General features: G+C 24.4%; 1 protein-coding gene across 7 annotated transcripts in view; it reads right to left on the bottom strand.

The window, feature by feature from the left end:
* LOC122508198 (broad-complex core protein) overlaps positions 1-15,241 on the bottom strand; it is a 128,191-nt gene that overhangs the window by 15,605 nt on the left and 97,345 nt on the right. The window contains exon 7 of one of the 7 annotated variants that reach the window (XM_043621392.1): positions 6,776-9,510. The exons of the other annotated variants lie outside the window; for them this stretch is intronic. Coding sequence (XP_043477327.1) covers positions 9,260-9,510 — 251 coding nt within the window. The 3' untranslated portion in view covers positions 6,776-9,259. Of the gene's footprint in view, positions 1-6,775; positions 9,511-15,241 lie in introns of those variants that run through there. 7 annotated transcript variants of the gene reach the window in all.

Genomic DNA, 15,241 nt, shown 5'->3' with positions numbered 1-15,241 from the left:
TCGATTTATATTAATTTCATTAATAATTTATTATTCTCATAATATAGGCGCCGCCCAGCAAATTGGGGTGGTGACATAATTATTTTATTAATTCGCGTAATTAATTATTTGGCCATTTTTACAGTAGTCATAAAGTCAATTTCTTGGAAATAGTCTATATACGTTTAAATATTATCAATATCAGTTCTTTCTTTGTCTTTGACTACTATAAAATTGTATCTCATTATATTCTCGTAATTTAAAGCTTCGTTCTTCATTTCCGTTCCGAACTTCCGTCTAAATTATATCCTCTTCTCATTTGTATATCGCGCTCCGACTCCCACACGACAGTCAAATGACAATAACCTCTTTCGCACTACTTCTTTTTTTTCAACACTTATGGTTGAAATTAAACAATAGTAATTATAATAATAATAATAATAATAATAAGTCGAATTTTCATATATATATATATATGTTTGTATATATATATAATACAAGTCTTAAAATAATCCCTTTTTGGGGGCAATCAGAGAAATGGTTTTTTAAAGAAAGATATTTTTTTTTCTATACATTTTTCCCAATTATTCGAACAAATTTATCACATTCGATTTAATTCAATAACTTACTTTTCTTTCTATACAATTATATAAATAAATAATAAATTACCTGGAGATTTATACTGAACGATATAAAATATATTTATTTATATATATTATTTTTTTATTATAATTTTCCTCTCTAATTTTGACTGCTAAAATTTGCAAAAACTTTGCAAATATTTGCAAATATTTGCAAAAAAAAATACAGTATGCTCTCTAAATATGAATTAGTGAAAAGTCGAGTAATTTCAATTAGTAAAAATTTCTACTGAAAATTACTTTTCACTAACAAAATTATTTCTTTTTTAAATAATAAAATTTTTAATTGATTTTTCTTTTTTGAAAAATATTTAAAACTACTAAATGATATAGTAAAATTTTATTATAAGAATTGATAGAAATTTTTACTAATTGAAATTAGTGGACGACTTTTCACTAATTTAAATTTAGAAAGTGGGTCTCAAAATTGTTAGTCCACCGGACAATTTTTATTATTGGAAAAAATAATTTTTTTTTGCTAAAAAAATATATTAACTTGGATTTTCTTCTCTTTGAGGCAATGAAAATTTTTGTATTTAAAATTCTTCAAAAACTTGATTATTTTTGCATTGTTTCCAAAAATTCTTTTAAAAAATTCAATTATTTTTAAAAATATTCACTAAATTTCAATTATTTAGAAATTTTTCTATTATATTAATTGAAAATTTTATTATTTTTCAAAAATAATTTAGAAATATTTTTAGTCAAACTAATTTAAAAAAGATTTTTATTACAATTTTTTAAAAATCAATTATTTAAAATGTTTTTAATTGGAATTTTTCAATTATTTAATTTAATGATTAGAAAACACCATAATAAATTACACTTGCAATTATTAAGAATAAATTAATTGAAATTTTTGTAAATTTGAATCTTTGAATAATATCCTATTAATTAAAAATTTTGAAAAATATTAACAAATTTTCCTCAATTTTTAAATTCAATAGTTTTCATTACCTTAATGAGAATAAAATCATAGTCGATATATTTTAGAAAAAAAAATCATCTTTTACAGTAATAAAAATTGGGGTTGACTAAAAATTTTGAATGATACTGCAAGTCCCTGAAGTTAGTGTCAACACTCAGCGTTGAGAACTATTTTTTCCATTTTTTAGAAATATCATTTATTCACCTTCAAGACTAAATTATTTTTCAAATCCCTTTTTTGAAAAAATACTTCAATTCTATTCGTTTCTTTAAAAAAAAAATTTTTTTTCAACCCTCAGCTTCGACACCAACTTCAGAGAACTAAACACTAATTTTATAAATTTGAATATCTGCAAATTTTTCATATATTCGCAAAAACAATAAATATCTAAAAGAAATTCTAAAAATAGTAAATTAAAATATTGCATGAATTTTTGATATTTATATAAATAGAGATCAGTACATTTTTTTAAAAGGCAGTCTTTGCAATTTTTTTTTTTTTCAATAATTCTAATATAACGAAATCAAGTAATTATCCTAGGGTTCTTTGGGACTGCGCTAAATGAAATTTTTATTTTTCATCTAAAAATCTAAATTAAAATATAAATTTAAATTTAAATTTAATTGTTTTTTTCTTTCTTCATTCTAAAAGGCTAAATTAAAATATTTTAAATTTAATAATTTCCAATTCTACCTTTAAAAAATAGTCTTCTTAAAATTTAGATTTTTAAAAACTAATTTAGTCATTTTGTTTCTTACCAAATCGTTTAGAATTTCTAACACGATTATTCGCTAATTTTCTAATCACAACCAATGGTTCCTTTTTTCTCAATTTTTTTGATTTATCTTTGTTTGTTTTTTTCATGTTTGCACTTAAAACTTAATTCTATTGTTCTCTAATGGATTTATATTTGAATATATTCTTTTTTTACCTCCAATAATGAGAACTTAATTTTAAATTTGTCCACTCGAATTTATTATTTTTATTGAAAATCAAATCGTTGAATAAATTTGAATTTTCTTGAGAGGGAAAGATGCTTGAAATTAAGATTTGTTTTTCACTTTTCTTTTGGGTGAAAAAGAAGAAGAAGAAAGATAACCATTTCTCGGATTCTTATTTACTTTTTCGCCTAAACCATTTTTTTCGCTTGATTTTATATAAATCAGATTTTTTTCTATGCTTTAATATATTTATATATAATATATAATATATATAATAATGGAGTAGTCGTCGTCGTCGTTGTGGTCGTGTAAAAGTCGAAGCGATTATTTGAACATATTCTAAATTATTCTATCATAGCCTATCTATAAACGTGTGTTTGTATACGTGTATGGATTTCATGTGGCGAATTATATCGGCATACTGTAAAATATAGTATATGTATATTATATATATTTATTTATATATATATTTATATGTAATTTTATGTCGTTCGTGGGCTGTTTGCGTCAGCATTTCTACGATTAGTTGATACGACGGGACCTAGCCTGCCTAATAAGTTCATTCTTCAGGGTCGGGCAAAGCCTTCTTGATTTTTTTTTCCCCTTCAATTCTATACAAGTCTTTATTTACAGTCCCAGCATTCGTGGGTGGGGGGAAAGGGAGAGGGGGAATTGAACAAAAATCACAAGTTTGAGCAAAGTTTTTTTTTATAAAAAGTGTACTGAAATAATTTGTTTAAAATAATTTTTAATCATTTTATTCATTTTATTCAGACCATTATTTTGAATTTATTTATTTTAAAAAAAATCGTTTTGACGATGCGTTTCGAAATTTTGGGTCCTTCTTGATCCCTAGAAATAGATTTTAAAATACAGTCAAACCTGTCGGAATGTAACTCTATTTAAAAAATTTTTTTGTATTCAAAAATGTCCAAAAAGAATTATTTTTAGTTTAACTTAGTTCAAGAATATTGTAATTGTAAAAATATTACAAAATGACAATATTTTTGTCATTTCTTTTAGTTTGTATTTTATTAAAAAATATTTCACTCTAAGACTTTGAACGTTCAAATAAAGAAATTTTTTTTTCATTAATAATAGAAATAAAAATGAAAAAGTAAATATTTTCTTAGTCAAAATTTAATTTTTTTTATATAGAAAAAAATATTTTGCAATAACAGTCATGTCCCTCAAATATTTAAATAAATAATTTAAAATATAAATTTTTAGTAAAAATTTTAGTTTCAATTTAACCCCTTAACAGTCCATGGCCCATATATGGGCACGAAAAGTCGTGCCACCTTTGCGTCTGTGGCCATATATGGCCATCTCAAAAAAAAAAATACTAAACATGATTTGATTTTAGTAGCGAAGTACATACTACTATTTTTGGGGTCGCTGAATCCGAATCTGAAGTCAGATTTAAAAAATTCAAAATGGCGGACCCAAAATGGCGACTTTAAAAATAAAAAAATTTCAAATTCGCTTTAAATACGTTACTCGGGGGTTTTTGGGGTCTCTGATTACAAATATGATGTCAGATTTTTAAAATTCAAAATGGCGGATCCAATATGGCGGATAATTTCAAGATTGATGCGATTCGATTAAAATTCGTTTCTCGGGGGTTTTTGGGGTCGCTGAATTTGAATTTGATGTTCGTTTTACAAAATTCAAAATGGCGGATCCAATATGGCGGATAATTTCAAAATTTATGCGTTTCGATCGAAATTCGGTTCCCGGGGTTTTTTGGGGTCGCTGAATTCGAATTTGATGTTCGTTTTTCTAAATGCTAAATTGTGGATTCAATATGTCGATCAATTTTTTTGAATGTTGACAAATTTGTCTAAAATGTTTACTCAGGGGTTTTTGAGGTAACTTCATATTTTTTTCGCATCAATCTTGAAATCATCCGCCATATTAGATCCGCCATTTTGAATTTTGAAAATCTGACATTTTGTCATCAGAGACCCCGAAAACCCCCGAGTAACGAGTTTTAAGCGAATCTGAAAAAAAATTTTTTTTTGAAGTCGCCATTTTGGATCCGCTATTTTGAATTCTTTAAATCTGACTTCAGATTTGGATTCAGCGACCTCAAAAACCCCCGAGAAATGAATTTCCCTTAAAACGCTTTAATTTTAAAATTATCCACCATATTTGGTCGCCATATTGGATCCGCCATTTTGAATTTTCAAAAACTAACCTCAAATTCGAATTCAGCGACCCTAAAAACCTTATATATGATGAAATCATATTTGTTTGTAAACTTTTTTTTTCGGACCGTTTTTGGACCACAAGCGATTTTCAACTGGACTGCGAAGAGGTTAAAATGTAGATTTTTAGTAATAATTTAAAAAATTTTAATTTTAGTTATAATTTACAATATAGATTTTTAGTAATAATTTAGAAAAGATCCTAAAGAATTCACATGTAAAAGAAATTCAAATTCAACATTTTAATGTTCAAAAGTTTAGAAAAACTAATTTTTTTTATTTCTTTGTAAATAATTTTCTAAATTTTGTGAATTCATATTTATTAATTTATATTTATTAATAAGAATTGTGACTACAATTTAAGTTTAAAATTATTACCACGAATTGTTACTAAAATTCATATATTTTAAATTATCACTACTAATGTTACTATAATTTATTGTTTAAATAATTATTACGCATAAGATTCAAAATTAATTAAAATTAATTTTACTAAAATTTTGATTTTTTTTCTTTTCAGAGTTGCCACAGAGTGTGAAAAATCTAAAAAAACATCAAAAAGGTATGGAATTTAGAATAAAATTTTAAGAAAATCTGCGTAAATAATATCGAATTTGACAAAAGTTTTGGTTTTTTTCTTTTCGTATAATTTTTACCAAAATTTTGTTTCAAAGTTGAAAAATTTTCTAATTTCATCATCGTAAGTTTAGTTATATTTTAAAAATATGTTCGAAATTTTAAATTATTTTCAATGTTCAAATGAGTGAAATTTTTTTCTGTTTAAATATTTTTCAAAAATTACTTTTTGTAATGAACAACATTTTTTTAATACAAAGTAATTTTTTTAATTTACAAAGTATTTTTTTTTAATATACAAAGTAATTTTTTATTATACAAAGTAATTTTTTACTGTACAAAGTAATTTTTTAATTGCACAAAGTAATTTTTTTACTGTACAAAGTATTTTTTTCGATTTACAAAATAATTTCATTAGTAAAACACAAATTACAAGAAGTAATAATAATTTCAATTAAAATTGTTACGAACTAATTTCTAATTAAAAATTGCTTATTTTGTAAATTACCAAATTTATTTTGTAATTTATTTCAAAGCTTGAAAAGGACTCAAGTTTGGATTAAAATTCAACACCAAAATATTTTGTTATAAATAAATAAATTCAAGAAATATCTACTTTAATGGTCTTAATAAATTTAATTTGTAATTACAAAAGTGGTTAAAAAATTTCTAGTAAACTGAAATTTACAAATAAGAACAAAAATACAACTAAAATTCACTAATTTTTACTTTTCGTGTACTTAAAATATTTTTCCAAAATTTTATTTCTTTTTGTTGTAGGAAATTTTTTTTTAAATTTCTTCAAAGTTTTGTTTTCAATTTTTCCAAAATTTGAGAATACTTTTATAAATTACTATAATTTTTTGCAGTATTAATTCACTTGCTTCGGTATTAGTTTACTTTTTTTAGTGTAATTTACCTTTTTCTGTATTAATTAATTTTTTTCAACATTCATTAATTTTTTATTTATTAAGCAATTAACTTTTTTTTAGTATTAATTTACTTTGTCGAATATTATTTTACTTTTTTCGTTATTAATTTACTTGTTTCAGTATTAGTCTACTTTTTTCTGTATTCATTTACTTTTTTCAGTATTAATTTATTTTTTTCAGTATTAATTTTTTATTTTTCAGTATTAATTTACTTTTCTCAATATTATTTTAATCTTTTCAGTATTAATTTACTTTTTTCAATATTAATTTACATTTTTCAGTATTAATTTACTTTTTTCAATATTACTTTACTCTTTCGGTATTAATTTACTTGTTTAAGTACTAATTTAAATTTTTCAGTATTAATTTACTTGTTTCAGTACTAATTTACTTTTTTCATTATAAATTCACTTTTTCCAACATTATTTTACTTTCATTGAATATTAATTTATTTTTGTTCAGTATTTGAATTTACTCTAAAAAAAGGGCAAAAAAAACATTAAAATGATATTTAAAACTTAGAAAATACAAAGCTTCCTTCACAAGGAAGCAAAATTAAAAACCCATTTACACACAAATAAATAAATTAAAAAAAACAGAAGAAATAGTAAAAAACGAATGCAAATGTGATCAGAAGAGGAAAATTATCATCAAGAAGGTTTTGTTTTTCACGTGGCTTATCAAAGTTCTACTAAAATATAGGTATATTGTATGTAGTCGGCTATATGTATATGCAGCTATTATTATTATTTACTTAGTACATAGTAATCTGTCAGTGTCAATGGACCATAGCTGTCAACTTCTTTTTTTTCTATTTTGCAGCAAAAAACCGGTAAACTTTTTATACTCTTGAGGTGTGTGCGCGAAGTGCATTTTTTTTTCTTTGAATCGGTAGTGGTTTACATATATAGTGTGTTTGGTTGCATAAAGGGGTGAAAACGAAATGGAGTGGATGAAAAAAGAAATGTGAACGATGACGAGTGTGTGGTATATGAGTATTGTACATCAGACTTTGAAAAAGGAGGTGAAAACCATTTGAAAAAATAAAAGTGTTAACGATATTCAAAAAAAGAGGAATGAGTGTCGTAAAAGGTACTTTTGTATATATAAGGTCCTGTATATACACCGCAAAAAAAATTAAAATGAAAAAAAAAATTGCTAAATGCAAAAAAGTATCCCGTTAAAGCATTTCATGTGGAATGAATATATTAAAATAAAAAATATATTATTTAATTGCATCTTCAATTCGAATTCTCACTAAGAGACATCTTAATTTTCACTCAAGATTTTTTTTCTTTTTAAATTTTCTAAGAGTTGTCCCTTGGCGAGATTCTCTACTGAAAAGAAAAAATTTTCTACTCATTTTATATAAAGTGAGAAATAATAAAAAAATCTTGAGTCTTGTAGTTAATCAGTGTTCGTACAGTCTTGTAACATTACATGTTTTTTTTTCATCCTAAAAGTTAGTTGGACGATGGCGTCTTGGACGCCTGGAAGTTTTTTTTTACCTTTATTTTTTTTAACCTTTTTATCACCTTAATAGACCCTAACTAATAGTTGGCGATAAAAAATCGCGTTTCCAACTCGGCTCTTTCGTAGCACCGCTCTCGAATCAGTTTTATGCACGCGTATACGCTTAACAATAGTAATAATAATAATAATAATCACTTTTTTCAAAAACAGAAAAAAAGTCTCGAACCTAACGGGCAAGAAAAATTCCGTCATTTTCTAAAAATTGTCTTTCGCAATAAAGACATTTTTTTTCTCGCGCGTAAAAAAGTACGACAGTCTTCATCCATCCTCTATAAGCGTTTTATTTATGGTAAAACGTCTTATTTTAGACTTAATAAGTATTTTTAATCACCCGATTAATTGCGCCTAATCGTAACAACACGAATATAATTCTTTTTTTTTAACGGGTGCATATTTGAGAAGCTGGTCCAGCCTTTTTTTTTCATTTTACATTTCCTTGTTTTAAGATCGCTTTCGAATTTTTCGGTCTTGCACAATTTTTTTTTAACACACTTGGAAGCACTGTGTTTCTTCACGGAATTTTTTTTATTTTTTTTTATAAAACTATGACAAGACAGTCGCTATGCAAATTTGTCGGAGTCGAAAACATCATTCTTTATCGGGAAGCAAAATATTGGCAAATTTTTTTTTCTCCTTTCTCTATATAAAAATATTTTATAATTAGAAACTTGACAAAAAGTGCTAGAAAATGCGTGAAACTTTTTTTTTTCTCTTTTCTCTCCGAGAGCACAAGTTTAATGGCCTGAAAAAATATTTTCGAGTATAAAGTCAATTTAGAACAGATGTTTTTAAAGTTATTTTCAAATTGCACACGCGAGGATTCGACTTATTTCGAAATGAATTAAAAAATTGAATATGAACGGAAATATTTCAATAAAAATAGAAAAATAGAAAAATTTTTGGAAAAATATTAATCAGACCTGTAAAAATTGTAACTCTTCGAAAATTTATACACTCGAAGAAGTAGATTGATAATTTTCATTAAAATTTATTTCCTTTTAAAGTAAAATATTATGATAGTATTATTAAATTTTAATAAAATAATTATTAAGTTAAATTATTAAATTGTCATCGTATATACGACTAAACTTTAATAAAAATTTGATTCAACTTCTCGTAATGTATACGTCCATTTTTTTTCTAAAAATTTGCAAAAGGCAAGATTATTTTATTCCACAAAATTTGACAATATTTTGCGATCGAGTATTTTTTAATATTAATAATTATCACAAAGACACTGGTTGTTGAAAAATAGAAAGATAAATCTTCTGTTCCGACTTGTCTGCGTCTGTCGACAGTCATTGCCTTTTCTCTAACAGCTATTATAAACGAACAAGCCTCTAAGCTCGATAATTCCTCGCGATCCAAAAAGCCCTTCAAAAAAAAAAAAAAAAAAAAAAAAATTCGGGCTTTCAAAAAACGCGATTGACAATTATATAAATTATTATTATTCATTCAATTTCTTTTTTGTCGTGTCAATCTCGTTTTCACATGACAAAAAATTTATTTGTTTTTTTCTTTATTTCTGTCTACGATGGTAGATGCTCTTGTGATTGTTGAGGCTGTTCAGTGTCCTGAACACTTTATGACAAAGTCCACAGACTGCGCTGTTCAGAGGCTGAAAGTGTTGCTGCTCTTTGTGTCGCTTCAGCGTCAATTTTGTCGACAAAGTCTTCCCACACACGTCGCATGTGTAACACACACCCGGTGGTAAAAGATTACCATGCAACGGATGGGAAAGACGCATCGCTAAGATCGCTGAAGGCGGACCTTTCGAGGGGAAAGAACAAAAAAAAATTGGCGAATTGAAAAAAAAAATTTTTTTGAAGAAAAAGTGTCGAAAAAGTTTTAGACAAAAAAAAAAAAGATGGGGAAAAAGGAGTAAAGTAAGAAAAAATATTAACAAGATAAAAAATAGTAGGAACGGAATAGAAAAGAATAGAAAAGAATAGAAGAGAATAGAAAAGAATAGAAAAGAATAGAAAAGAATAGAAAAGAATAGAAAAGAATAGAAAAGAATAGAAAAGAACAGAAAAGAATAGAAAAGAATAGAGAAGAATAGAAAAAAATAGAAACAAAATAAAAGAAAATAGAAATAAAATAGAAAAAAGTAGAGAAAAAATAAAAAAGAATAGAAAATAGTAAAAAGTAGAAAAGAACAGATAAAAAATAGAAAAAAGTAGAAAAGAATAAAAAAAATTGGAAACAAAATTAAAAAAAGTAGAAACAAATAGAAAAAAGTAGAGACAAATAAAAAAAGAAGAAAAGAAATTGAAACAGAATAAAGAAAGTAGAAAATAGAGAAGAATAGAAAAAAGTAGGAAAAAGTAGAAATAAAATAGAAAAAAGTATGGAAGAATTGAAAAAATGGAGAAGAATAGAAATAAAATAGAAGCAAAACAGAAAAAGTGGGAACAAAATAGAGGAAAATAGAAAAAGAACAAAATAGAAAAAATTAGGGAAGAAATAGAAAGAATTGAAAAGAATAGAGATGAAATAGAAGCAAAACAGAAAAAAGTAGAAACAAAATAGAAAAAGAATAAAGAAAATAAAATTAAAATAAAAAATGAACGGACAAATTAAAAAAGAATGAAAACAAATTGGAAACAGAATTGAAAAAAATTATAAATAATTAGAAAAGAATAGAAATAAAATAGAAACAAAATAGAAAATAATAGAAACAAAATAAGAATAATTAGGAATAATAGGAAAAAAAATGAAAAAAGTGAGAGCAAAATAGAAAAGAATAGAAAAAATTGTAAAGAAAATAGAGAAAGTAGAGAGAAAATAGAAAAAGATGGAAACAAGATAGAAAATAATAGAAAAAAATAGAAAAAGTTAAAACAAAATAGAAAAAAATTACGAACAAAATACAAAAGAGTAGAAAAAATTAGAAATAGAAAAGAAAAAATTTGAAAAACAAAGAAGAGTAGAAATTAAAAAGAAAAAAAGTATAAATAAAATAGAAAAAAGTATAGATAAAATAGAAAAGAGTAGGAACAATATAGAAATAATAGACAAAATTGGGGATAAAATAGAAAAAAATAGAAAGGAAATTAAAAACAAGTAGGAACAAAATAGAAAAAAATAGAATTAAAATAGAAAAAAGTAAAAATAAAATAAAAAATTGAAATAAATAGAGAGAAAAGAAAAAAAAACCACATGAAAAAAGTACAAGAAGAGTGAAAAAATAGATAGAATGGAAAAAATAAAAAGAATAGAAAAAAATAGAAAGATTAGAAAAAATTGGAAAAAATAAAAAAATTCAAGAAGAAAAGGGGAAAAATCACAAGAAGAGTAAAAAAATGTACAGATGGAAATAGAGAATAGAGAAAGAACAAGAAAAATTGTAAATAAACAGAGAGAAAAAAAGAAAAAAAGAAAAAGAGTTGTGATAAAATTTGAACAAAAAAATTAAAGTTTAAAAACAAATTTTTGAAGAAAAAAATTTTAATTTGTAAAAAAACAAATTTAAAAAAAAAATAAAATTTGTAGAAAACAAAATAAAAATTTTTTTTGGTAGAAAGAAGCGTGATCGACGCCATCGCGAATCGTTAAAAATAGACAAAAAAAAAAAAAAGAATAATTAAGGATTAACAAGTATTTTTTTTTTTTTTTTTGTTAAAGCAAAGACCAACCAAGCACCGTTAAAAAATGTACGTTTTTCCCAATTAAATAAGAAATGTTTATTTCCGTTTACGAACCAATATTGCGGCGGAGAGTAGGAGACAACGGAGAGTTCCACGTGTGGATGGACCCCCAGCACAAATCCGTTCGTGAAGGTAGGTAGTAGTAGAGGTACACACAGAACAATGACGAACCAGAGCACGTATAGCCGAGCGAGACCGGGACCGGGAACAAACAAGAACAAAGATACGGCTGCTATTAATATTGTGGACACATTAGTACGATGCTGGTATTTTCTAAAGAGAGAGGGTGCTTGTGAGGGTGGGAAAGCTGTTTGGGAAAGGGGGTGGCATTTTGTCAACGTTTTAAAGAAAGAAGAGAAGAGGGGGACGAGGGGGGGGGGGGCTCTTATCTTCACTTTTGAGGAAACTAAGGCTAGTGTTATTATTATTATTTTTTTTTATTTTCTTTTTTTTTTGTTATTTTTCAAAAAAAAACCAACTCTTCACTGAAAGGTCAAGTGTCTTATATTGAGAAAAAGGCTCGGGGCTCTGGTTTGTCATTGATCATGGTAATGTGACTCGTTTGCCGGAACTACTACGCGCAACGATTTTTTTTTTCGCTATTCCTACGTATAACAAACTTTCTGCTGTATTCTGATTTATTTAATTATATAAGAGGAGTAAAATGCATTGCAATATTGAAATGCAGTTAATTTTTTGAAAGAACACCTAAGACATAACGCAGAATTGATAAATTTTTCTGTGTGATTACTTTACTTTAAAATTTAATTATCTTCTTTGTATAGTTATATTTGTGACGGGCTATATGAAGAAAGATACCTGAGAAGGAAAAGATTTTAGGTTATGTTTATTTTCGAAAGGTGAAAATACATTCGAAGAGAATTGACTCTCATCACTGGAAACTTATTTTAGAAGTTTAGAACTATTTAAATTATCTTCATTTACATTATTTATTTTTTTTTTATTTTCTCATTTATTTTTTATTTTATTTTTTATTCACTGTGTTTCTAAGGATATCAAATTGAGACAAAAAACGTATCAAAATAGTTTCGAAGCAACGTTTTGATGAGTTTTTTGTTTCAATTTGATATCTTTAGAAAAACTTCATTGAATTATACATAAATACAGTTAGACTCGATTTTGCAAAATTAAAAAAAAAAAAAAAAAAAAAAAAAAAAAATCACAATTAACGTAAAATGACGATAAACATAACCTATAATTTTTCTTCTTCTTAGGTACCTCTCTTCGTAGCGCATTACATCAATTAAATACACAGGCCTTGGATAGAATAACTTTTTTTTTTTTTTTACTTATTTTGTACCAAAATTCGACAATTTTAACTTTTCTTCCACATATTGCAAGAAAATACCTCTTTTTGGGTAAAAATGCTACGTATTTCTATTTTCGTAGTAATTTAAGTATAAATTTTCAAAAAAATTATTTCAACATTCTTTTTAAAAATTTTTTATTATTATTTATTTTTATGAATTTCGACAACAACAGAGATGATTTAGGACAGGGAAATCAGAGAAGTTAAAGAACTTTATCAAACTTATTTTATTTTACAGTGGAAAAGCATCAAAATTTATGAAAATTTAATAAAAATTCTGATTTTTTTTATTTCCTTTGAAAATATCGTAAAACTTTAATTTTCTTATTCGTTTTAAAAACTTTTTAGAGAAAAAAGTTAATTTCTAAATAAAATAAATAAATAAAAAAAGTTATAAAGAGCAATTGTTTTGAAAAAATTAAATAACTGAATTTAAATAATTGAATTTTTATTGAACTTTTTAAAAAGTTATTAAACATAATTAATTTATAAATTTCAGTTTAAAAAATCAAAAAATTAAATTAAATTTTTAAAAAATTTAAAAGAGAAGTAAAAATTTGTAGAAAAAAATCACTTTTCAATAATTTACAATAATTTATAATTAATAATTGATTAAATTCAAAGTAGAAATAAAGAATTACAGTTGTAATTTTTAGAAATAATTAAATCTTAAAAGGTTTTACATAGAAATTTTCAAAAATTTAAATCAATTTTTTTTTAAATTGGAAATAATTACTAGGGAAGTAAAATTTAATAGAAAAAATTGAATTTTAGTAATATTTCATTTTAAATTGAAATCTCAAAGAACATTTTCAAAAAATAGCAAAAATTACTGATTTAGATAAGAATTTTAGTTAGAAATTCTAAAAATAATTGAACTTTAAAAGAATTACAGTTTGAATTATTTTTAGAAATGACACTTCAGAATGCTTAACATTGAAATATTCGAAAATTTTTATTTTTGTGGAGATAAATAACAATAGGGTTAGAATTATTTAATTTAGAAATTCTAAGAAATTATGTGTTTGAAAAGTTGTAAATGTAATTTTTTTTGGAAAATAATTCAATTTTTGAAAGTTACCTATTATAATTAAAAACTTTTCAAGAAATTATAAATTTCGTTCAATTTTATTAATATGAATTTTATATTTAAAACTATTTTATTACAATTGGTTTTAATAAACGTATTTTTGTTGAAAAATATCAAAAAATGATTTGAAAATAAAAGCACTTTCGGTAAAAACTAAAAAATGAATTTATATAATAATAATATAAGAGGAAAATAGTTTAAAATTTTTCTAGAAATCAGAAAAAAATCAGGAAAATAAAAAATAAAATTTTTTGACAATTTTTGACTTTTTCGAATTTTTTTCTACTTTCTCTTGACAAAATTAGACTTTTATTTGCGTTTTGAATTCTATCCGAGGCCTGTATGCATATTTAATATAATAATGAAAGGTAAAATAATCACTGAAATAATTTAGGAAGAGAAATTGAAATATAGTGCTAATAAATTGAAAATTGTGATGAATAGTATACAGCAAAAGAAAGTGTTAAGTAAGAGAAAAAAATTGAGAGTGTTTTCATTTACCGATTTTTATTAATCTTCGTAGAATGAAAATCTTGATGATGACCGTAACGTTGGTTGTCTTCAGAATGAATCGATTTTTTGGAAAAGTAAGTTGAATTCCAGTCGTGCAGCTGAGCAATAATAATTATTAGCAATAATTTGTGTATTATACCTTTTGTGGCTCTTTTTTATTTTTTTATTTTCCATTTATTATTCTTTATTTTCAATTTTTTTTTGTTTTGAATTTTCTAATTGTATATAGAGCTTTTCTATATTCTTATTTCTAATTTCATTTTTAGTTTCAATATTCTTTGATAGAATATTTTTACTCTCTCAATTTTTATAATAAATTTTGTTTAGAAAAATCCTCAGTATTTTTTTCTTACTTTTTTCTTCCTTTTTTTCTAACTTTTTAAAAATATTTTTTCTGTTTTCATACTTTTTTCTTTTTTTTTCTAACTTTTTACTTACATTGTTTCTAAAAATTTTTACTTACATTGTTTTTTACTCTTTTCTTTCCCTTTTATCTAAATTTTTTCTTACTCTTTCTTACTTTTTCATTAAATTTTTCTTACATTTCTTTCTTATATTTTCCTTACTTTTTTCTTATATTTTCCTTTTACTTTTTTCTCACAGTTTCCTTATACTTTTTTCTTAGATTTTTTCTTACGTTTTCCCTAAAATTTTTTCTTCAAATTCCGCCAAGGTGTGAAAAGTGTTCCTTAATTCTGGTTCTCTCAGCAATGCCCTCATTCACATTAGTACAGTTCAGAATACAACAGGTATCGTTATACGTAGAATGCAGTGCAAGACGAGAATATAGACATAAACGTAAAAAGAGGGATAATTTCTAAATGAAAACAAAAAACTTAATTTTTCTTGTTTTTTTTTTGGTACATTTTTCAACATACCATTCTCAATGCTTCCCCGGGCAACTGGACAAATCCTTTA

The sequence above is a fragment of the Leptopilina heterotoma genome, unplaced genomic scaffold, assembly GCF_015476425.1.
Source record: "Leptopilina heterotoma isolate Lh14 unplaced genomic scaffold, ASM1547642v1 Lhet_53, whole genome shotgun sequence".
Lineage (NCBI taxonomy): Eukaryota > Metazoa > Arthropoda > Insecta > Hymenoptera > Figitidae > Leptopilina > Leptopilina heterotoma.
This window is presented reverse-complemented; position numbering and strand designations above follow the sequence as displayed.